The sequence below is a fragment of the Bolinopsis microptera genome, chromosome 2 (assembly GCF_026151205.1).
Source record: "Bolinopsis microptera isolate Bmic1 chromosome 2, MBARI_Bmic_1.0, whole genome shotgun sequence".
Lineage (NCBI taxonomy): Eukaryota > Metazoa > Ctenophora > Tentaculata > Lobata > Bolinopsidae > Bolinopsis > Bolinopsis microptera.
In genome coordinates this window covers 13,099,144-13,124,165 of record NC_087073.1, presented here as the reverse complement: position 1 = coordinate 13,124,165, position 25,022 = coordinate 13,099,144, and the positions used below count along the sequence as shown (strand labels likewise).

The following is a 25,022-nucleotide window of genomic DNA, read 5'->3' as shown; positions in this document are numbered from 1 at the left end:
ACTAGGCATGTTGAGGAAATGATGAACAAAATGAGCCATAACCATCCTTGGTATTTGAACACATCAGAGTTTGTACCGCAAGGAAAGAAGTGCTCAATGAATACAGCACCCGCCACTCCTTCAAGGAAATGAAAAGTCGATATCAACATGACCCTCTTGTAGCTTCTTAATGATTTGTACGATACTTCAGAAGGTTTGGACATATAAGCTGTTGTATCCCGCAGAGAGATCACCCAAAAATCTCTAAAGCTGAACAAAAGGAGCAGAAAACTCTTTCTGACCATAGCTGTGGGACTGAGCTGTCTTTCTTTGAAATCTTTGAAGATAACCCTTGCGTTAATGAAGAACCAAATTAAAGTAAAGAATAAAATCCATCCAACATTGTAGAAATGGTTTGGAGTGGCGTGCATTAGACCCGCATGGAGGAACAGTCTAGAAGGGATCATGATTAAATAAGTTAGGTAAAGCAGAGTGGAGGCACTGCCTGACATCTTTGGGGTGAGTGGGTCTAATTTTCTAAATGCCCCTTCAAGTGAAACTGTACTTGCTGGCATTTTAAGAAATGGGATAATCATCGAAATGATCAGATACCAATTTGCACTTGTTTCGATTCCAAAAAAGTTTTTTTGTCCATCGAAAAACTCACAATCGTACGTAAAATTGTGCAACTTGCCAATGCACTCAAAACAATGCGAAGCGTTATTTGCAGTGCTGTTACCCGAATGTTGTGATGCAATATCTGCAGTGCTACTATCTTTGAGCGACAAGGATTCTGTGGCGATGTTATTGAAATATATCTGAAAAATATAAAATTGTATAATCAACTCTGGTATCTGCTCTGTAATCATGAAATACTGGTGCAGTAACTTCTGTGCTGAATTCTGGCAGATTACAGTCCGAATCTTTGTTGGGGAGTGCATAAATACCATCAGGCGGTCAACCACTGGCCTCATCTGGCATATTGTAAAGATGTTAAATAGTAGAGCTCTCTTCTTTTCACCCTTTTTCATCTTGAACGGACAACATAGTTGCAAAAATAATTTCCTGCAATATTTTTCGCTGTAGTTCAGGGACGAATTTTCAATCCAATCGTTTTCGTTCAATACAAATCTGCCAAGACTGATTCGGAGACGCTCCATTTCCGCTTTGTAGAGCTCAACACTAGACCGATAATTTTCATGAATTAGAGTAGAAATCACCAAAGCAATCATGAATCCTCCCAGCCTTTGTGAAAATCCTTGAAGAGATTCAACCCCTACTTTAACATCCAGAGCAAAATCAAGTAAATGAGTTAGTGCACCTGGAATAGGAAAAAGTAATGTGGTGATGCCTCTCTCACTGCATTTGTGTAACCCCAATTTTTCAGCCATCCAAATCTCCCAGCCTTTGAAGAATTTCCTCACCTGAGTACAGCATCCTTTTTCCTTCTTGAAATACGTATCGTAAATATTCATTGCCATGAGCTGAATGTCATTACATTTTTCAACACTGTCCACTGTTTGTCCTAAAATGTTGATTGTTCTCTTAAACCTTGAGTGAAGCTGTCCCTGCAGGGCATTTCTAAGGAATTCCTTCTCTGATATCTGGCAGTCTGCGTTAGCTTGCAATGTTACATATACAAGCTTCATTACCTTGATAGAAGCAGTATGATCACTTTTGGTAATTTCTTGCATATCGACAAATATACGAACTAAGGGTATGTACATAAACTCTTTATAGAAAGTATATCTAAGATCATCGTCGTCTGCATATTTCTGTAAGCCGACAATTATTAAGTTAAGAATTGCTGATGCAATCTTGAATTTGGCTGCATCTTGTTCATCATCAGAACTTGAAAAAACCGTGATTTTGTCCTGAAGCAGCGACAGAATTGACTGATTCTCCTGGCTTTTAAATTCGAGCAGGAATTTTAAAGTTTCTGGTATTTTTTCTTGTCGTGTTTCTTGTGAAGGGCCACGAATTTTTGTGTTTTCTTGGGTTGAATTATAATCCACTTCACATATTACAGCTAAAATTGCTTTTTCGAGGCGTTTTGATGGTTTAGAAGATCCCGTTGATGTAATGCAGGCAAATTGCTCCGTTGAACTCCTTTCTATAAGATCACAGACTATCTCGAAAATGTTATTACCAGCGCTGTCTTCTACGTCCAAATCGATTGTTGGCAGGGAGAGCAAAAAAATTGCAACATCCACGTTTTTGTACTTAATAGCTGCTAATAGAGGATATCCTAAGTTGATGTCAATGGATTGGAATTTGCAAAGGGCCTTTGTGGTATCCACATCATTATTGGCTGCTGCTATGTGTAACGCAGTCCTATCTTCACTGTCCCTGGCGTTTACGTCAATATTAGAGAATTCTTTTAGTAAGTATAGTTACATTCTTCCTGATCGCGAAGCTCCGCTGCAATATGAATAATTCCTTTTCCTTGGTATTGATTATTTATATTATCACGGTACTTGACTTTGGTGCCGGGAAGTTTGTAAATGCACAAAAGGAAGCGTAATGGCAAATTCAGCTCTGAATTCGCCAGTTGTAACGGATTAACGCCACTGTCGTTTTCCTTGCATTTAACATCAGGATGGGAGCAGATGTGCCTAGCTGCAGCAAGTTCGCCTTGTTTTACAGCGAAATGAAGCAGTGTGTCCCCTTCTTTGTACGACTTATTAACATCTATTTCTTCTGGCGGCAAATTTTCCACCAGATTCCATAACATCGGGTAAAGCTTTTCCTTAACAGCAATGTCTATTGGAGTTAGATCTTCGATGTTTTTGACGTTTTTTACATTTGGATTTTGGCATATCAAATTCACGAGCTCAATATCATTTTCGTTAACTCCAGTATGAAGAATTGATGTTCCTTTTGCATTAGTCATGTTCACCTCCACATTATTTATACCCATTTTGTTCACAATTGCTTTCATCAAATTCGTGTGCTTTCCTTCAAGAGCCAGGATTAGGTGAGTTGATCCAAAATTGTCTCCTATTGAACAAAAAAGCTGGTCCGCATTATCGACTAAAATATAAGCTGCTTCAAATTCGCTTTCTTTCATCGCCAGAAAAAAAGCAGTTTTTCCGTCCTCGTCACACTGGTTAACTTCTACCCGGTCATCAGTTATAAGGGCGGTGATAACATCAGTGTGTCCTGCTTTTGCCGCAAATATCAATGCAGTTCTTCCGTTCTTAGTACACTGGTTAACTTCTACCCGGTCATCAGTTATGAGGGCGGTGATAACCTCAGTGTGTCCTGCAGATGCCGCATACATCAACGCAGTTTTTCCGTCCTCATCACACTGGCGGTGATAACCTCAGTGTGTCCTCCTTCTGCCGCACATATCAATGCAGTTCTTCCGTTCTTAGTACACTGGTTAACTTCTACCCGGTCATCAGTAATGAGGGCGGTGATAACCTCAGTGTGTCCTCCTTCTGCCGCATACATCAACGCAGTTGATTCGTCCTTAGTACACTGGTTAACTTCTACCCGGTCATCAGTTATGAGGGCGGTGATAACCTCAGTGTGTCCTCCTTCTGCCGCACATATCAATGCAGTTCTTCCGTTCTTAGTACACTGGTTAACTTCTACCCGGTCATCAGTTATGAGGGCTTTGATAACCTCAGTTTGTCCTGCAGATGCCGCATACATCAACGCAGTTGATCCGTTCTTAGTACACTGGTTAACTTCTACCCGGTCATCAGTTATGAGGGCGGTGATAACCTCAGTGTGTCCTGCTGTTGCCGCAGAAATCAACGCAGTTGTTCCGTTCTTAGTACACCGGTTAACTTCTACCCGGTCATCAGTTATGAGGGCGGTGATAACCTCAGTGTGTCCTCCTTCTGCCGCAGAAATCAACGCAGTTGTTCCGTCTTAGTACACCTGTTAACTTCTACCCGGTCATCAGTTATGAGGGCGGTGATAACCTCAGTGTGTCCTCCTTCTGCCGCAGAAATCAACGCAGTTGTTCCGTTCTTAGTACACCGGTTAACTTCTACCCGGTTATCAGTTATGAGGGCGGTGATAACCTCAGTGTGTCCTGCTGTTGCCGCAGAAATCAACGCAGTTGTTCCGTTCTTAGTACACTGGTTAACTCTTACCTTGTCATCACTTAGGAGGGCTTTGATAACATCAGTGTGTCCTGCATATGCCGCAGAAATCAACGCAGTTGTTCCGTTCTTAGTACACCGGTTAACTTCTACCCGGTCATCAGTTATGAGGGCGGTGATAACCTCAGTGTGTCCTGCTTTTGCCGCACATATCAATGCAGTTGTTCCGTTCTCATTGCACTGGTTAACTTCTACCCGGTCATCAGTTATGAGGGCGGTGATAACCTCAGTGTGTCCTGCTTTTGCCGCACATATCAATGCAGTTGATCCGCTCTTAGTACACTGGTCAACTTCTACCCGGTCATCAGTTATGAGGGCGGTGATAACATCAGTGTGTCCTGCTTCTGCCGCACATATCAATGCAGTTGTTCCGTTCTCATTGCACTGGTTAACTTCTACCCGGTCATCAGTTATGAGGGCGGTGATAACATCAGTGTGTCCTGCTTCTGCCGCACATATCAATGCAGTTGTTCCGTTCTCATTGCACTGGTTAACTTCTACCCGGTCATCAGTTATGAGGGCGGTGATAACCTCAGTGTGTCCTGCATATGCCGCAAACATCAATGCAGTTGTTCCGTTCTTAGTACACTGGTTAACTTCTACCCGGTCATCAGTTAAGAGGGCTTCGATAATATCAGTTTGTCCTGCTTTTGCCGCATACATTAAAGTAGTTCTTCCAGTATTATCTTGAACATTCACATCAAAGTCATCGCGGACGCAAAGATATTTTACGGTTCTCATAGAGGTTTTCTGTACTGCGTGATGTAAAATATTCCATCCACTGCTATCTTTATAACTAATGTCAGATCCCAGATTTAATAGATGCTTAACCATTTCTATTTCGTCAGACCATGCCGCGTACATAATGGGTGTCCTACCGCGTTTGTCCTTAACATCTATATGTACATCCACCAGACAATCATTTACTAACTTGATGTCCCCCTTCTGAGCAGTCTGGTGCAATGTAGTGACACCATCTAATTGTTGCACCTCCGACAGTAGCTCTTCTCGTTCTTCCACATCATCACTCTGACTCATCCTATCTCATCTCTCCTACGCTACGCTATAAAAGAATGTTAGCGATAACAAGAAAATTGTATCTTAATACGCCCTTATATACTGCACGGTGAATTTGCATTATTCACACTTAAAAGCAACTTTTGGTACCAAATTTATCAAAATCGGAGACAATATAATACGTGACTAGAGCTCTAATAGTAATACTTAACCCCAGAAACACTATTTTCTATATCTGGGGGCCATGCAGGTGGGATACGAACCCACGCCCCGAGGACCAGTTTTTTGCCACAGCTCAACAGCTGATACAGTAAAACCCCGATTGACCTTACCTGGCACGGTGAGCTTCTCTCACACGTGAGATACTCGATCACGTGATGCGTCCCGCACCGTCTACCTAGAGTCTTATAGTACGAAAAAAAGTAAAGAGACAACACGTGTATGGCGGCCGAGATGGCTCACCAAAATGTTCACTGAAAATTTTGAATTAAAAAATTAATAATACAATTATATCACAAAATAAAAACGATTTTGAATATGATTTGAAACATGATTTTAAAATTTAAATAAAAAACGATTTTCATATTGAAATTGAAATCGATTTTGAGTTTGAATTTGATTTCAATTTTGATTTCAATTTTGATTTTGATTTTGATTTTGATTTCGATTTTGATTTTGATTTTGAAAACGATTTTGATTTTAACATTTAAAAACGATATTGGTTTTGATTTTAAAAACGTTTTTTTTATTGAAATCTTTCAAATCAATCAATTACATACAAATTTACACAATGAATGAACAACATTAAATATTCTCAAAAGTATAAGACTCCGATAAAATCAGATTTTCTAGGACAAAATGTATGTAATCAAAGACCTGAGGGTCACCAAAACACAGATGTTGAGAGCAAAAAGCACCTCCGCACAAGTATGGGCCCACGGAAATCTTGAATTTTAAATAGAATTTCAAATAGAATCACACAAAAATATCAAAAGCAATCAAATCATATAATAAAGTGAAATCCATGATGTGATGATATGCACTAAAATGAGAAATACAGACAACAGGGATTTAGGCTCTTATGAACATATTGTTAGCTTTTAGGTAGACTGCATCACATCTCTGTCTCGAGGGAATAATCTAGATCATAATCAAAGTCCTCCGGCAGAATTTTATCCCACATGTAGGAGGTCAATTTGCTTTTGAACTCAGAAATAGTCTCTATCTCACGTATAGCTAGAGGAATATGATTCCATTTGGAATGGGTCCTAAAGTAAAAGTTCTTAGCAAAAGCGTTAGAGCTTGCTCGTGGTAAGATTGAGCTTACAAAACATAAGGGGTCCATGTGGCTATTTCTTAACCTTGAGTGGCCTTGAAATGGTTGCAAATATGAGGGTAAAGTGACAGGTATATGTTGCTTCACAATTTTAAAGAAGAAAATAAGGTCAAGAAAGTCGAAGCGGTCTTCTATGGGCATAATCTTAAGCTGTCTGCATTTTTGAATGTATGTGGATGGTGGATAACTCATATACTCCTCGTGAAGAATCCTCTTAATAGCACGCTTTTGGAGGCCCTCCAGCTTGCTTATCTGGGATTTTGTGACCGGTCTCCATATAACTGAGCAATGCTCAAATTGACTTCTCATTAAAGTGAGATACAGTACTCTACGACGATTTTCATCTTGAACAAAATAGCAATTTCTCCTTGCCATGTCTAATCTTTGGTTGGCCTTTGAAAGGACTTTAGAGCACTGGTCTTGCCAGTCGAGATTCTTGGTCACAAAAACACCCAGATCCTTTTCATGATCGACATAGTCAAGTGCGATTCTTCCCATGGAGTATACAAAGTTAAAGAGTGGTAGGACACTAAGGAGGGAAACTGTTTCGGATATCCTTCCTGCGACGGTGAGGACCTTACATTTGTCGGGATGAAATCTCATTTTATTAGAAAGTGACCAGTCATGGAGATAATCAATGTCCTTCTGCAGTCGCAGGATATCAGACTCCGAAACAATCACACGCCAAATTTTAGTATCATCGGCATACAGTCACAGTTGTGTACCTGGTGAAATCCCCACTGATATATCATCAATGAACATAATGAACAACAATGGTCCCAAAATTGACCCTTGTGGTACACCAGACTGGGCGTTTCTCACAGAAGAAAACTTACCACTTATCAAGACCTGTTGTTGCCTGTCTCTTAGATAATCAGTGATGAATTTTAGTAGCCTCCCATCAATACCAAATTTGCTCTTAAGCTTAAATAATATAAGATCATCATCAACCGAGTCAAAAGCTTTGGCAAAATCAAAGTAGACTACATCTGTTCTCATATTTTCATTCAGTGAGAGAGCTAGGCTGTCACATAGACCTACAAGATTAGTTGCACATGATCTTTCAGCTCGAAAACCGTGTTGTTTATCGTTGATCATGCAGTTAGTAAGTGCAAGTAACTCATCTTTTATTATGCGTTCAAGAACTTTGGTGATTAAGCATGTAAGGGATATTGGCCTATAATTTGAAACCTCATGTTTATCACCTTTAATATAATGGGTACAACGTTTCCCAGTTTCCACTCCCTAGGTAATGTCCCAATGTTGTAACATGAATGAAATAATAGTGATAATGGGTATGCAAGCCCAACAGCAAAGTTTTTCAAAAGTTTCCCATTCACGAAAAGGTGGTGTCGTGGATCGAATCCTTCTTAAGTGACCGCACACAGTGTGTTGTGTTGGACGGGATGTCGTCACTTGCTGCAGCAATCATAAGCGGAGTGCCACAGGGTACAGTTTTGGGCCCGCTGCTTTTCATTTTGTTCATTCATGACATGAAGCTGTGCATCACAGGATGTGTCATTAGATTCTTTGCTGACGATACACGGATTTTGAGGCACATCTATACACTTGAAGATGCAAGTATACTGCAAAATGATCTCAACTCTGTCATCGACTGGGCAAGATGCAATAACATGTCATTCCATGAGGATAAATTTGAGATACTCGTGCACAAACACTGTCCCCGAAACAGCTTGCAAGACCTCCCGTTTGCCATCCTGACACAAACTTATCAAGTTTCGCATGGTAACATAATGTACCCTACGGATGCAGTCAAAGACCTGGGGGTTTTGATCTCGGCGGACTCATGTCTTGGAGCTCCCATGTTACTATGATAGCAGATCGTGCCCGTAAAGTTGCCTCTTGGGTTCTGAGCGCTTTTAGATCGAGAAACAAGATCACTATGCTGACCCTCTACAAGTCATTAGTCAGAAGCCATCTCGAGTACTGTTGTCCCCTCTGGAATTCAACTAAGCAAGCTGATATCGCTGAGCTAGAGGGAGTACAACGTACATTTACGTCCAAAATACATGGTGTGCAACATCTGAACTATTGGCAGAGGCTGAAGGCCTTAAAATTGATGTCACTTCAACGGAGGAGAGAACGTTACACTATCATTCATATGTGGAAGATCCTACACAAGAAGTGTCCTAATGATGTCAACGTTCAGTTTACAGATACACTCCGTTATGGCCAGAAAGCAGTAGTCCCTAGCTTGTCAACGTCCAGTAGCCAAAGGAATCAATCGATCTTTGACAGCTCATTTGTAGTGATGGGGCCTCGATTGCGGAACATCATTCCCGCAAACCTGCACCTTATCGAGGACCCCCTACGCTTCAAGTCATTGTTGACAGAGTTTGTTACATTTATTCCGGACGAACCTCCTGTTACTGGATATTGTTGCCAGAACGGGAATTCGTTATTGAACTGGAGCGCAGAAAAGACAGCAACTTCGCTGCACGGGTGGTCAGCCGTTCTGATCACCCGATAGAGCTGATCTATGAAGCAACCCCAAATAACCCAAGTAAGTATGAATACCATCAGGCCCATAAGCTTTGTTAGAGTTAATATTGGAAAGGATTTTGTGGACCCTTTGGTGGTCAAATGCAATATCAAAGCGCCAATCGTTTGAATAATCAATATCTATGTCGTATAATGATGCTTCAGAGAACTGCTCGAAGAAAAAGCCATTAAATAAGTTGGCCTGGTCCTCTGGGCAGTTGCGGACAATGCCGTTGTAGCTTACAAACTCAGGAATTCTTTGACTAGCTGTTTTTGATTTTACATATGACTAGAATTTTTTTGTTACAAGAGCGCTATCATCTGATTTATTTAATGTTTCTCGCATTTTTTGAGCAACCACATTTTTGAAGTTTTTCCTGGCGAGGGAGAACGCTATTTGGGCTCTATCGCTTTTATGTCTATCTTTATGCAGTCTTATTTTCTTGCGCCATGCATCATAGCACTCTGAGTCAAACCATGGATCTTGTCCATCTGTCTTAACTGAGCATTTCTTGATGAATTTGTCATTGATTTTGATTTTTAAAACGATATTGATTTTGATTTTGAAAACGATATTGATTTTGATTTCGAAAACGATATTGATTTTGATTTTGAAAACCATTTTGATTTTGATTTTTAAAACCATTTTGATTTTGAAAATGATTTTTTTTGCCTGTGGCGGCCGAGATGGCTCACCGGCCGAGATGGCTCAGCTAGCTAATTAGCTGTATGGGATTTATGTTCCGGGGTATTTGGAACAGGTTTAGGGGTTTGAATAGTTAGTACCTGTCCCAAACCATCAGAAAAATCAAGTTTCGACCTCCCAACCCACTCAGGCCACTCCCAGGGGACACGCCCATCCCAAAATAGCTGAAATCCAGGTCAAATTCCATACAAATCCAGACTGAGAATCTTTACCCCTGTATGAGATTTATGTTCCCGGGTAGGTGTCACAAGTTTTGGTGGTTTAAGTAACTAGTAACTGTCGTAAACCATCATTAAAACCTAGTTTTGACATCTTGACCCACTCAGGCCGCCCCTAAGGACCACGGATAACCCAGAAAAGCTACAGGGGGGGGGGGGGGGTAGGGCAAAAGTAATATTACATACGTTGGGTATTATACCACCACAGTGTTTCATATTATGGACCTGTAACTTTACGACAGTTACTAGTTATAGTTTCTTAACCACCAAAACTTGTGCCACCTACCCGGGAACGTAAATCTCATACAGGGGTAAAGATTCTCAGTCTGGATTTGTATGGGATTTGACCTGGATTTCAGCTATTTTGGGATAGGCGTGGCCCCTGGGAGTGGCCTGAGTGGGTTGGGAGGTCGAAACTTGATTTTTCTGATGGTTTGGGACAGGTAATAACTATTCAAACCCCTAAACCTGTTCCAAATACCCCGGAACATAAATCCCCTACAGGGGTAAAGATTTTCAATCTTGATTCGACCTGGATTTCAGATATTTTGGGATGGGCGTGGCCCCTGGGAGTGGCCTGAGTGGGTTGGGAGGTCGAAACTTGATTTTTCTGATGGTTTGGGACAGGTACTAACTATTTAAACCCCTAAACCTGTTCCAAATACCCCGGAACATAAATACCATACAGCTAATTAGCTAGCTGAGCCATCTCGGCCGGTGAGCCATCTCGGCCGCCACGGGCAAAAAAAATCATTTTCAAAATCAAAATGGTTTTCAAAATCAAAATCAAAATTGTTTTCAAAATCAAAATCAATACCGTTTTCAAAATCAAAATCAATATCGTTTTCAAAATCAAAATCAAAATCGTTTTTAAAATCAAAATCAATATCGTTTTAAAATCAAAACCAATATCGTTTTTAAATGTTGAAATCAAAATCAATATCGTTTTCAAAATCAAAATCAATATCGTTTTCGAAATCAAAATCAATATCGTTTTCAAAATCAAAATCAAAATCAAAATTGAAATCAAAATTGAAATCAAAATTGAAATCAAAATTGAAATCAAAATTGAAATCAAAATTGAAATCAAAATTGAAATCAAAATCAAACTCAAAATCGTTTTCAAAATGAGAATCGTTTTCAATTTCAATATGGAAATCGTTTTTTATTTAAATTTTAAAATCATGTTACAAATCAAATTCAAAATCGTTTTTATTTTTTTGTGATTAATTGTATTATTAATTTTTTAATTCAAAATTTTCAGTGAAAATTTTGGTGAGCCATCTCGGCCGCCATACACGTGTTTTTAGCACCATTATTTGGACTTGTTAGAATATTGCAACGATCTGTCCAGAAATGGATCTATGATCCAGTTTCAAAGTCTGTAACTGTATTTGAGTTGGAGGGTGGGCTCTGGGCTTATACTTTTGCAGTGTCAGAATCTTGAAACTGTGCCAAGAAATGGATCATGCCATAGGATCTGATTTGAGCACAATATTGATATTTACAGGTCTTGAAATGGATTACAGTATAATAATACAGTGGCACTTAGTCAAAGTGTGTTTGCGAGACTTTCAAAAATATCGCTTGTAATTGTATGGATTTTAGGTTGTAGCGCGATGCGTTACTGTGCCGCGCCGCGCACTCAATAAGGCTTCTCATTGTAGCGCGATGCGTTACTGTGCCGCGCCGAGCTGCCATGAATTGACATCGTCAATTAAGGCTTCTCACAGCGACTAGATCGGCGAAATGCGCTACGGTGCCGCGCCGAGCTGCCATGAATTGACATCGTCAATTAAGGCTTCTCACAGCGACTAGATCGGCGAAATGCGCTACTGTGCCGCGCCGAGCTGCCATGAATTGACATCGTCAATTAAGATTTTAGGCCTTATCCACCCATTGCTGATCAATTTAAGCCCCAAAACTAAAACCCCAATTCACTGCAAACCCCGATTCACCCCGTGTTTGCCTTTCCTCTAAAGTCCGCAATAAATCGGAGTTTTGCTGTCCAACTTAATTGTATGTTTTGTTGGCAGGCCAGTATATACCTTATCGGACCTTATTTGGACGGACATTACATGAACGGACATACTTGTGAACGGACATTAATATGAACGCTCGAAGGCATTCAAAACCATCAAAAATCTAAATGATTTTTTAATCCATTTTTTATACAGTAAGTATGAAGTAAGAAAAACAGTCATTAAGCAGTAAAAATGTTAAAATATGTGTACATGATCAGTGTCTAATATCACATATCATCTTCATTAAATGGGTTTTCGTGCATGAAATAGTCCATGCTTAAACAAGCATCAGTGATTTCTAGCTTTGTGGAAACCTTTTTTATCAAACTACCCCGGTCCTGCATTTCAGTGTTAACTTGTACAAGCCATTCGGCGTGAAGTGGTTTTATCTTAAACAACTTTAGGTTAACCTTAACATCACGTGGAGCTTTCCTAGCACTGTTTAATTACCTCCCCTCAGTAATATGAAGTATAACAACATCGGACAATGTCCTTGGCAACACGATTTACCGTAATATCTAGAGGCTGGAACAAGTTTGTCATGTTGGCGGGGACTAGCTCATGAACTATGTTGTTGAGTGCCATGATTTCGTTGACTTTTCCCGCCAAGTGACCCTTGAAAACATCATATACTAGTAGAGTTTTCTGTGCCTCCGGCAGACCAAGGAGAACCTTTCCGTCGTTAACTTACGGCACAATAAAGTTCTCATAGTTGTCATATTCTGGGTGAAAAGTTCGAAATGGAAAAAGTTTTGAAAAAATTTCAACGGACTTTAACTTGGACGGACATTAATTGAACGGACTTTATTTGAACGGACATTAAGATGAACGCTAGGGCCTCCAGCGTTCAAGTAAGGTCCGTCCAAATAAGGTCCGATAAGGTATATACATTGTAGTGTAGTGCTGAAACTTGACTAGGACTGAAGGTAAATTTAGATTTGTTTGGAGAGGCCAATCATACACAGTTAAGGCTTTTGATAAATCTTCGAATAAAATATCATTTTTAGATAACCTCCTGAATAAAATTAAGTTAGTTCATATCTTAAGTAGAACAAAATAGCCTTAAAACTTGAATCCCAAAATTTACATGAAAATTGATATGAATGGAAATATTTAATTGTCATCGAATAGAAATTTAAGGATTATTGAACGGAAGAGTACGACTGTTAAAATGATGTAAAACTGTAAAACGCATGGGTAACGGGACACCAATCATAACCAAAGGAATACAAACTGACAAAATCACAATTACAAAAAAAGGTAATGACAGAAAACAAATGTCTAATCGTATCACTATCAACATATAACTTCAATTCTATTAATCCCCAAAATATTAGTTCTGAATATGGAAATTAAACGATGCTCCTAGTTGCATTGCCGGACATTTCTTAACAAAGCCAACTTTAAAATACTTAAGATTTAAGGAGTCCGGGTGCTCATCAAAACACTGTCGTTTTCTGACAAAAGTGCTTAAGTAACACAAGGTTCATTTTGTGCAAATTGACTTTAAAGATTTCAATTCTGTTATTGATCTGGGTTAGCTGCTGTCAAATTTAAACTGCACCCACTATGTTTCTAAGGTGCTTTGTCGACTTTTGAGACTTATGACAAGGTTTCATCATCCTATAACTTCTCGGAAAGTGCCTCAAAATCACAAATTGTAGTTTGAATTTCTTGAAAAGTGCTTAAGTACAGCCACATGGGCAAAAACTCCATGTTCTGATGAAAATGACCCGTTGAAACCATTGGTCATCGAAAATAAGACGAAAAATTAGCCTTAAACTGTTGTGATGAAACACTCATGGTTGTAATATTGGGACACGCTGAAATACAAATTTGAAAATTTCGTTTTCTGAAAAAAGTGCTTAAGTACAGCCACATCGGCAAAAACTCCATGTTCTCATGAAAATGACCCGTTCAAACCATTATTGGTCATCGAAAATAAGACGAAAAATTAGCCTTAAACTGTTGTGATGAAACTCTGGTTGTAATATTGCCATTGGGACAGGCTGAAATAAAAAATTTTAAAATTTCGTTTTCTTAGAAAATTGCTTAAGTGCACCAACATTAGTGGTAACTTTATCTGCGATCATTCCAGTGACCTAAAATTTTACGACAAATCATGATTGGTGATGGTTTAAGAACACCAAAACACTCCCTTCTCCTTAGCGGATTAAAAAATAGTGGCAACGAGCGGGAATGAGACATTGCAATTCCTTATAAAATTTTGTTTTCGAATCGGAATTCTACCAGCATTTTGACGCTTGTTTTGACGAAGAGTCGATTGGTGATAGTACGGGATAATAATAAATAAGTTTCTCTCTTTAGAAATTAAATTAAAAACTCAGATGAGGCTTTCTTCATAAAGGCCAATATCTATATTATATTTTAAACTTGACGAATAATTCCCCCCGTCAACGGGGACATAGAAGAAAAAACATTGAAAATTTACCTAAAAATGACCCTCTGGCGTGACCAATTTCAGCTCGCAAATGGAGTTGAGACCTCGTCATTTTAAGCAGAGTTGTAAACAAAGGATAGGATAATAGGCTATAGCATTCTAAGAATTTTGATTAAGGCTTTAGATTTTCTATAATTAACGTCGAAAGCGAGGTGAAATAAACTTTAGAATAATGGCGCTATTTTAACAAAGGTAAACAGCGTCGTTGCTTAATGCTTATAAGCAACATCAAAAGATTGCACGTGCGCGAGCAAGAACAGATTAGCAACGTGCGTAATTGTCATGCTTTATGATACGTCATAACTTTGGTTGTGATTGATGTTTTTTGATGCAGTAAAAGTAGCGGATGTACAGGTTTGAGGAAGCCTATGAGCTAGGTAAGCAGATAACTTAGTGTTTACCATGTTATAAGGTACAACACTCATACTCGAAAAAAGCTTTGAAATCGTACAAGAAAAATGTATGGTCAGGAACAGGTTGTAATGATACGGAATATTAAAACTTTCTCTTTGATCACGAATCAATACTAAAAAAAGGTAGATTGATAACAGTGTGGATATGAGGTGGTATATAAGATGAGCCATAGACTTATAGAAATGAATAGATATATTTTTCGCTCTATAAGGCAGCTGACCCAGGCCGAGTCTATCGAGCACAAAATAAAAGGATGAAACATTTTTCCTGTAAGCTTGTAGTAAAAATATATTAGCTTGTTGAGTATTAACTATTACATGCGATGAGATATTCTTACTTTATATCACAAGATCCAATCATGTCCTAACATTCCCTACTCAAAGTCAATATCCCATTCACTGTAATTGATAAGCTAAGAATGTACACGAAACCTGTGAAAAATGTTGCGTTATCCAGCTATTTTCGTGCGAAGCTTTACACGTCACGAGGCACACTGTTCCTACTCAAGTATTGTATCCTACAAATCTTCAGATACTATTTATTCAGGCAATACTATTGAGAATATATCTATTTATATTTGAAACTTGACGAAAAAATCGGGGGCTCATAAGTCTACAAAGTTTTTGAACTATATCTTTCTTTTTAGCGCTCGCTATACCCCGTGATTGATTTTGTGGGAAAGCTATGATTATACCTAACCGGATCAATCTCTTTTATTTCTGCCGCAGAAATGGAGCAGAACGGAAGAAAACCTCGTTGTGCTCTGATTTCCATTCCATTTGAACCGAGCCACGCTGAAACCTGATAATTTTCACCTTCTCGAGCAGTGGTCTTTCTGTTTTGCAGCGGTTGCTTGTCTCATATGACCTTATAGGCCAAGAATTAAAGTCCGAACAGGCCATAGAAACAGCAGTACCCACATTTTCCACTGTACCACCAAAGTCCTCAAGTCATAATTATGTAGCTGTCCGCACTGTTTGATGAACAGTTCCACTTTATGGTGGAACGAGTCAGCGCTCATGAACGCATCGCCTGGCTCCAGATATTTCACTGTTATCGTGTCAAGCCCGAAGTCAGGGCTGTTTATGAGCGAACATAACACAGTGAAAAGCGTCCAGCATTTGTTCTGAGCGGAACAATTGTCTGCCCACAAAATGATTTCCCAGCTTTCACCAATTCTGCCTTCAGCAAAATACCTTATAGCTTTGACCCAGGTTGAAGATACGTTCTCGTCTTTCCTCCCAGTGCAATAGCAATTTGCTTCATTTTAGGTCAGGGAAGCTAAAAATCTGCAGTCTCAACTGATTAGAGAATCAAAATTTTAAAGCAAATTTTGAAGTATATTTTGAAAGGTTCTGCATTGACAAATCGGCAATTTTTACGGCGAAGCTAGCGTTTCTGAAGTTTATGACCATCACCAATCGATCCGTCGTGAAAATTTAAATTTGTAAGTACCGATTATATAGCTTCAGTTGACAGAATCAACATTTAATTAAAAGTATAATGGCAAGCTTAAGCACTTTTGTGAGAAAACGAGCTCGTTTTCACAAAACTGCTTAAGTGCAATAAATTGTTCTTTTTTTCAAGCCAAAGGACCCACGATCACCAAATCACCGTCACTGGGCCAGTTTTTGACGTAGAAAACAATGCCGCCATTTTCAGTTCCCGAAATGGCACTATTTTTGAGATAAACGGCACCCGTTTTCCAAAATGTTACTAATGCACTTTTCTCAGAAAAATGACCATTTTTTGCATTTTAGGGGGTTCCAAAAAGGGGGTTTTGGAGGGTCGACGAATGTATCCAATGGTCCTTAGGGATAGTTCTTGACCCAAAAACAAAAGTTAAACCAAAAAACCCGAAATTTCCAAAATGTTACTTAAGCACTTTTGTCAGAAAACGGCAGATATGAACCTGTAATTTAATCCTGTACAAAGACAAAATGCAATTTAACTTATCTTATTAGAAATTAGAAATTAGAAATTAGAAATTAGAAATAAGAAATTAGAAATTAGAAATTAGAAATTAGAAATTAGAAATTAGAAATTAGAAATTAAAAATTAGAAATTAGAAATTAAAAATTAGAAATTAGAAATTTTTTTATTTTTTATTAAATACTTTTCAAATTTTACAGAGTACAGCAATAGATGAATATAAAATAGAATCGTTCAAAATATCGCCCCCATCTGTAAAATATGATGGGCACCCAAACACGGTAAACACATAGTGAACTATGTCCGCAGTAACTTGGACCCATTACATCGAATTAATCTAAATCCAAAAATTTATGAAAAACTATTTAATAACAAACAAATCCATGGTGAATAACTGTGGATATAGTGTCAAAATTGGTATTTCATACGTCAAATTCCAGATACATTAGATACAGGTCTGATATGGTCATTAATGTGTGAGAAGGTGTGCGGGTGAAGTGTGATATGATGTTGAAAGTATAGGAAGGTAGATAAAAAAACTTAATAAAACAAAAAATAATAATATGGGGAGCAAAGAGACTTGGCTAGACTGTTGTTTCACTATCTAATAAACATTTCCACAGATGCTTAGTGACCTCAGCTTTGAAAAGACTAGTAGACACAATCTGTCTTACCTGTAAAGGGAGTCCATTCCACAGTATATGTGTTCTGTAGAAAAATGATTTTGCCAGTGGGCTATTTGAGTTACATATGGTGTGTGAATTCTGACTTAACTTAGGTAAAATTGATGACACAATAGACAGACTGTCGAGGTGGCAACGTCTTAGTCGAGAAGTGCCCTGATATAAAGAGAGATAGTGAGGCAGCGATACAGGAATTAAATTGTTCAGAACTTTGTGGAAAAAAATAAGATCATTCAAGTCAAACTTTTGAGACAAAGGGAGAATGTCGACAAGCTTGCACTTTTTGACATATTGCTCAGGTGGATAACTGCGGCCCTCTTCAGACAGAATCCATTTAATAGCTCTCTTTTGGAGACTTTCTAATTTATCATTAAGTGATTTATTACAAGGGCGCCAGATTATGGAACAATTTTCGAATTGGCTACGAACCAGGGAAAGGTAAAGCGCCCGGCGACGTTTCTGATCAATGACAATATGGCCATTTCTTCTGACCATACCAAGTTGTTGGCAGGCCTTAGTATAAATTCTGTCGCACTGACTATTCCAACTTAGCTTAGGAGTAACATCGACTCCAAGATCTTTTTCTAACTCTACATACACAAGAGGAGAGCCATCAAGATTATATGCGAATGGAGGAGATAAAGATGGTTTTCCTGAAACAATAAGCACTTTACATTTTGCTGGATGGAATCGCATTTTGTTTCTTAGTGCCCAGTCAGAGAGATAGTCTATATCCATTTGTAAATTAGTGTTATCAGAAGATGAATGTATTTTACGCCAGATTTTTGTATCATCGGCATACAAAACAATATCAGTATTATCCGAAAGGCCAAGAGGAATATCATTGATAAACAATACAAAAAGTAAGGGACCAAGGATAGAGCCCTGGGGGACACCAGAATTAACTGAGAGGGTAGATGACATCTCATTACCAATAACCACTCTTTGGTAACGGCCTTGAAGGTAATTGGTAAGAAATTTGAGAAGTGTACCATCAATGTTATATAAGGTCTTTAGCTTATGAAGAAGGATATCATGATTTACAGAATCAAATGCCTTAGCAAAATCAAAATACACAACATGATTGATAATATTTTCGTTAAGAGACAATGCCAGGCTATCACAAAAGTCAACCATATTGGTTGTGCATGACTTGTGCTCTAGAAAACCATGCTGCCTGGGATCAAGAAGGGTACTTGTCAAAGAAAGCAGTTTACGTTTAACAATGCGCTCAAAAACTTTCATGACTAAACAAGTAAGGGATATTGGTCTATAGTTTTCAACCTCACTTTTCTTACCTTTCTTAAATATTGGGACAACATTTGCAAGTTTCCATTCTTGTGGAATGTAGCCGCTGTTGTAGGATCCACGAAAAATGCATGTTAGAGGGTAAGCTAAACCTACGGAACAATTTTTTAGAATTTTACCGTGTATGCCATCTGGTCCCTGGGCTTTATTTGAATTAATATTTGAAAGAAGCTTACGAACATCCCGATGATCGAAGTCAATATCAAAATCAACATCATTGACATAGGAGATGTCAGTGTCATAAAGTGAAGGATCCGAAAACTGGTTATAAAAGAAAGAATTGAAAAGTTCAGCTTGATCTTTGGGTTTGAACCGAAGCTGTCCAGAATAACTAACACAATTAGGAATACGGCAGGAGTTAGATTGATACTTAACATGTGACCAAAACTTCTTAGTTATAAGCGCGGGATCATCACTATTGAAAAGATTGTCTCTTATTTTGGCTGATGAAACCTCTTAAAATCTTTACGGCTAGTAACAAACTTTAACTCATCAGAAATAGAACCAGAAATTTTAAATTTAGCTCTGAGTCTATCTTTTTTACGGCATGAAGAAAAAAGTTCACTATCGAACCACGGGGGTTGGAACTCTGATTTAATAGTTACTTTAGGAATATGTATATCAACTAAATTCATAATGCAGTCTTTAACTAACTTCCAAGACGAATCAGGATCTAGGCATTCTAGGACTTGCCAATTAATCGAGCATAATTCACGATTAATCATGTCCCAGTTTGCTTTCTTAAAATTATAGATTTTACGTTTAGGAGTTTTCTTACGGGAAAAGGAGCTTTTAATTGAAAAAGTGACAGGAAAATAATCAGATTTGCACACGGAATGAGGATCACAGACATTCAAGTTATCGATTGTGTTATCATAATTACTGAGAAGAATGTCTAATGTATTACCACTTTTATGGGTTGGTGATGTGATCAACTGGGAGAGAGAAAGATCACTGAAAGAATCTATGAAGGATTGCTCAATAGGTACGGTACTGGATGAAGATAGCCAGTCTGTATGGGGGAGATTAAAATCACCAATAAGATAGATTTTAGGGGGATTCTTTTTGGAAACTAGCTTGCGAATATAACTAACTATGACATCATGATTAGGTAACCCAAGAGTTTCTACTCTATAACAAGTACAGATTACAATACTCTCTTTGTTAGGGAAAGCAATTTTAACGGCAAGCATTTCTGCACCTAGGCTAACTGGTAGTCGGGTTGTAGTGGCGTCGAGATCAGACCGAACAGCCAAAAGAACACCACCTCCATTTTCCCTAAACTTTTTAGGGTTATTAGGATCTTGAGGATGAGTCTTTCTCGTGCGGTCATTGCGGAAGATTTCATATTGAGAAGAAGGAAAGATTTCGTTGCTAGAAATAGACTTTTTGAGCCAAGTCTCATTTAGGGCAATTATGTCAGGCTGCTCTATGTTAGCAAAGGATTGAAGTTCGGAAATCTTATTACCATCAAGAAGGGGATGGGAGGAGCTTAGGTTACTGAAAGGAATAAGACCTTGGACATTTTGGTATAGTACAGATAGGGAGTTGGGACCTGGATTAAGCATAGAAGGATTAACAAGAGTTATCAGAAGAAAGTTAAGAGAGAAAACCCAAAGAATGAATAAAGAGACTAGACGCCTGAGGCGGCTGGAATACTTGACTCTATTAATCTTACCAGGGAGAAGAACATTTCTTATAAACCATGAGGAGATAATTACAAAGAAAAGTTTGATGTGGGAGCAAGCAAGAAATGGTATAAGATAACGTGGGCTGTCAAGGAGTAGAGAGGAATGAATATTAGAATCTAGGGGGAATACGGTGTTCATGAACCTAACCGTGGAGAGAAGAATTGGGAGAAAGTAAGTCATGATGAGAGAATAGAAGAGAAACATATGATTATGATAATTGTAGTTGATGTGTGGGGTGTATGGAGACTTAAATGTGTAAATTTTGTTAGGTATAAACGTGTTGATATGTATAAGTGCATTTCTTGACTGTGTACGAGGCCTTTTGCATGCAAAAAGACCTATTCTAAGTCTAAACGATTCATTGTCTAACATATTGGAAAATGGACAGTGACCGAATGTACCTGAAATGGGAGGCATAAAATTGAGAAAAAGATTAAATCAGATATTTGTTTGAGTTTTAATTTTAGGCGCAACGTCTTAATCAAAATATTAAATGGAAGAAAAGATCAAAGATTTAAATTCCCAGAAGATTATTTACAACCCTGTCAAAACTGTGTTCGTTTACAACAAACTTAAGCCAAGTGGACAGTAAACCTACTCCTCTCATGTTGAGATGAAGCCAATCATGGTATAGAAGTTCATTACATGATCTAAAGTCTCGAGTTAAAAAGTCTGAGAAACAGTCTAGGAACACGCAATTATTCTTTAGGCATAAGTCTTTAAGTAGATTGTTAAAATCTAGAACATTCTTTGCTATGTAGGAATATAAACACTTAATAGGAAGACAACATTGGATAATTATAATTGCAGCGGGAAATAACTGCTTAGTGGTGTCAATTAATTCAGTAAGATACTTCCTAAGGAACTGAACCCCATACTTAGAATGTTTTATGTCATTTGTACCAACACTCAATATAATTTTTTCAATATCGTCAGCTTCTGCAGCTGCATGAGTTTTATGAAAATGATGAATGTTTTCAGTGATGTCTCTAATTTTTGCACCACTTTGAGACACATTGATTACTTTCCTTCCCCGGAATCCCAACTTATTTGTCCGTACGAATTTTGTCATTGACGTTCCAAACAGGACAGTGGTTTTCCTGCTCTTCGGTTTTCTTGGAGCATTTCGGTAGTAAAGGGTTGGTGTTGAGGTGGTGGTGGGCGGCATAGGAATTGTAGTGCGGGCAATCTGCTCCTTGACTACATTTGTATCTGTCTTCGGTATCTGGCAGCGAAAAGATAAGCTATACCGAGTCCCCTTAACTGAGCTCTCTGCACGAACCTTGTGAAGACAATATTCCTGACACCCCGGTTTCATAATATACAAACTACAGTCCTTTGGGGTGATATAGCATTTACTGTTACATCGCTTATCCCCATTTTCTGGAATTATGTCGAGGGTCCTCTCAGCTCCAAATGAAACTACATAAATACCTTGCGACTGGTCAAGAGACGTCTCGTCGTCGTTGTGGTACCTAGTTGCACAAGAACCAGACTTGTACATGCTTGCTAGGCATGAGTTTAGCTTGCAGCCAAACTTGGAGTTGATATCATGCATAAGCTCTGATATCCCAGGATAATTTAAAATATCGATTGGCTCCTTAGTCGTGGTGTGTCCATTTGAGGAAGACCATACATATTCTTCTCCAGTGGAAGTGAGCCACTTTGTGGCAGTTTTCACAGCAGTTTGCTTGGCCATAAGTGTTTCAAGTTCAGACATCAACGTGCCATGTTGAACACTCTTGTTCTGAACAAAATCTGAATGCAACTCCAAGAAGTCCTCGCATTTAACAGAATCCCTCTTAAGTTTCATGACATTCTCAACACTGGCCTTAAGAGCTTTCAGCTCATTTAATGAAAACGAGTTTAAAACATTGGTAACAGAATTCAGATCCATAGTGATGGAAGGAGGGAGGAGAAAATGGCAGTGAGGGAGGAGAAAATGGCGAAGTCAATACTGTAGCCCAGGAAGTAGATGCGTTGCTTAGGATACAAACGGTCACGTCATAGTCTCTTCTATCGCTTTGACATTGGGACCTAAAATTATTTGTTATATAGTAGTGTTGAAAGTATTGAAACTGAAATAATTAGAAATTAGAAATTAGAAATTAGAAATTAGAAATTAGAAATTAGAAATTAGAAATTAGAAATTAGAAATTAGAAATTAGAAATTAGAAATTAGAAATTAGAAATTAGAAATTAGAAATTAGAAATTAGAAATTAGAAATTAGAAAGATCATTACAAAATTACATGTGTCAGATCCCAATCAGTTAAATGAAAATTCAACCAAACAAAAACATAATATCATAGCATCTTCTGCAGAAGATGCTTGAATTTTTCCAGCCATATCGCCCCGTCTCGATATTAAGTTTGTGGGAGCTTGTCCTCAGCCATGTGGTACATCGGGTTTTCTTGTGATCGGGTAGAGACTAAAGATAGGTATGGTTATAATCCAAAGCTGCTTTAATAACAAACTTTGCAATTTCCCATGCTTTCATTATCTCATAACACCAGATGGGGATACCGAGCTACCTTATCGGACCTTATTTAGACGGACATTACTTGAACGCTGGAGGCCCTAGCGTTCACCTTAATGTCCGTTCAAATAAAGTCCGTTCAATTAATGTCCGTCCAAGTTAAAGTCCGTTGAATTTTTTTCAAAAATTTTTCCATTTCGAACTTTTTGTCCAGAATATGACAACTTTTTAATTTCAGTCAATTTCAATACTTTACTTGATACTTGATAAGGTCTCCTCAATCATTCGAGTGGCCTGCACCAAGGAATTGCCGCTTATGTCGTATCATCTCTCTCCAGTGCTTGCGATTTCCTGCCAACTCTCGGACCTTATCAAATACAGTGTCTGTATCTCCTGTAAATGTTACTGCGTCTTCCAGGACACAGGTTCGCCAATTCTTTCTTGGCCGCCCACGTGATCTTCGGCCGTGAGCAGGTATCCAGTCAAGTAGATACTTTGGTAGCCTGGTGTCCGGCATTCTAGAAACATGTCCAAACCAAATTTCAATAGCTATCATTAAATTAAACTAAACTATATCGTTGAATCAAGAAAAACAAGGTATTATAAAATTTTAACAATCTGAAATGTAAATATCACATTATTTCATGATCACTATCTTGAAGTTGATCTTCGGCTTCTTCTACCTCCACATTTTGTCTTACAACTGGTTGTCTGTCCAACTCGTAGTCGTACCGGACAATGAACGATCCCAACTGCTCTACTAGAGAGATACTTGAATGTCTAAAGTTCAGCTTAAGCTTTATTTCTAGCTCCCCACTTGGTATAGGCGACCTTCGGTGGCTTATGTCAGCTACGATACCTTCTACCATACCACCCATCTCGATAAAGTAGAAGACAAACCGGGATATCTCCCTGCACGAAAACCCATTTGATGAAGATGATATGTGATAATTGTGTCCGTTCAAGTAATGTCCGTCCAAATAAGGACCGATAAGGTATTTGATATCCTGGCAGGAGTCCTTCAAGGGGATACGTTAGCACCATACTTGTTCATTATAGCCCTTGACTATTGCATGAGACAAGCCTTAAGCAAGCACCCTGAAATAGGATTTATCATTAAGGGGGGGGGTTTGGTCCAAATTAGGCCCAATTTAGCCAAATACCCTGAACATGCCCCATATCCATATTTTATGTGCTCTACTTGTAGCTAGTGGTCTCTTGAACTCGTATATGAAATTTCATCAAGATTGGACAAAAAATGACTGAGTAATGAGCCAAAAACCATATGCCCATATTTGGGCATACGCACCAAATTTGGTAGATTTCGTCCCATAAATTGAGCAAATATCAATATTTTTGAATAAAACTTACTTTATATGAAAGGTAAGGCTAAACTACGTATTCTCTGTAATTTATAGCTTTATATCTGTTTAAATGTGGATACTAAGGCGAAAAAACCACAAAAAATGAACTAAATTGCCCGTATCTTGGTTCGCGATATTCGCGGAATTGATCTCATTAAAATTGTAACAACTCAATCAGTTTTCAAAATTATCGCATGAAATTTTCTGAATCGACTCGAAATTGCATTTCGACCTTATTTTGAGAACGGATTTTTGATTTAGGCCTCCAAAAAAATTTGGCGGCCAAATTCTGCATTTTTGTGAGATAATTGGGGCACAAAGTTACTTGAGGCACACTTGGGGCACACTTGGGGCACACTTGGGGCACACTTGGGGCACACTTGGGGCACACTTGGGGCACACTTGGGGCACACTTGGGGCAGATACAGTTGGGGACCAGTTGGGGCACATTTGGGACAAAAATGACTAAGGTAAACAATCTTTTGGTGAAATAATAAGTAACAATGAATACGTAATTTAATTAAAATTACTGCTGGACGTGCCCAGGAGCCCCTCACCATTTATCCATTCGAGAAGGAAGTATTCTTCACAAACGCAAGATATCCCTCTGCAATTTCCTGCACCTCCTCTGGATGTTCTGCAACAGCATCAGTGTCTTGGATGCCGCCCGACTACCATCTTGACTGATAAGTGGAAAGGTTACATAACAGTGCTCTTCCACGGCATGGATTTGTACATCTAGTGGTCAACCATTCGAGAACCAGAACCAGAACCAGAACCAGAACCAGAAC

General features: G+C 38.6%; 2 protein-coding genes across 2 annotated transcripts in view; both read right to left on the bottom strand.

The window, feature by feature from the left end:
• LOC134826600 (myophilin-like) overlaps positions 1–22,459 on the bottom strand; it is a 105,575-nt gene extending 83,116 nt beyond the window's left edge. Inside the window, exon 1 of the mRNA XM_063839034.1 lies at positions 22,427–22,459. The gene's annotated coding sequence lies outside the window, so the exon portion shown is untranslated. The remainder of the gene's footprint in view (positions 1–22,426) is intronic.
• LOC134826806 (ankyrin repeat domain-containing protein 50-like) lies at positions 3,262–5,135 on the bottom strand. The gene is made up of 2 exons (XM_063839305.1): positions 3,848–5,135; positions 3,262–3,779 (listed from the first exon to the last, which is right to left on the bottom strand). Exons 1-2 carry the CDS (start codon positions 5,133–5,135, stop codon positions 3,262–3,264), a joined length of 1,806 nt encoding a protein of 601 aa, XP_063695375.1.
• Positions 22,460–25,022: the final 2,563 nt, after the last annotated feature.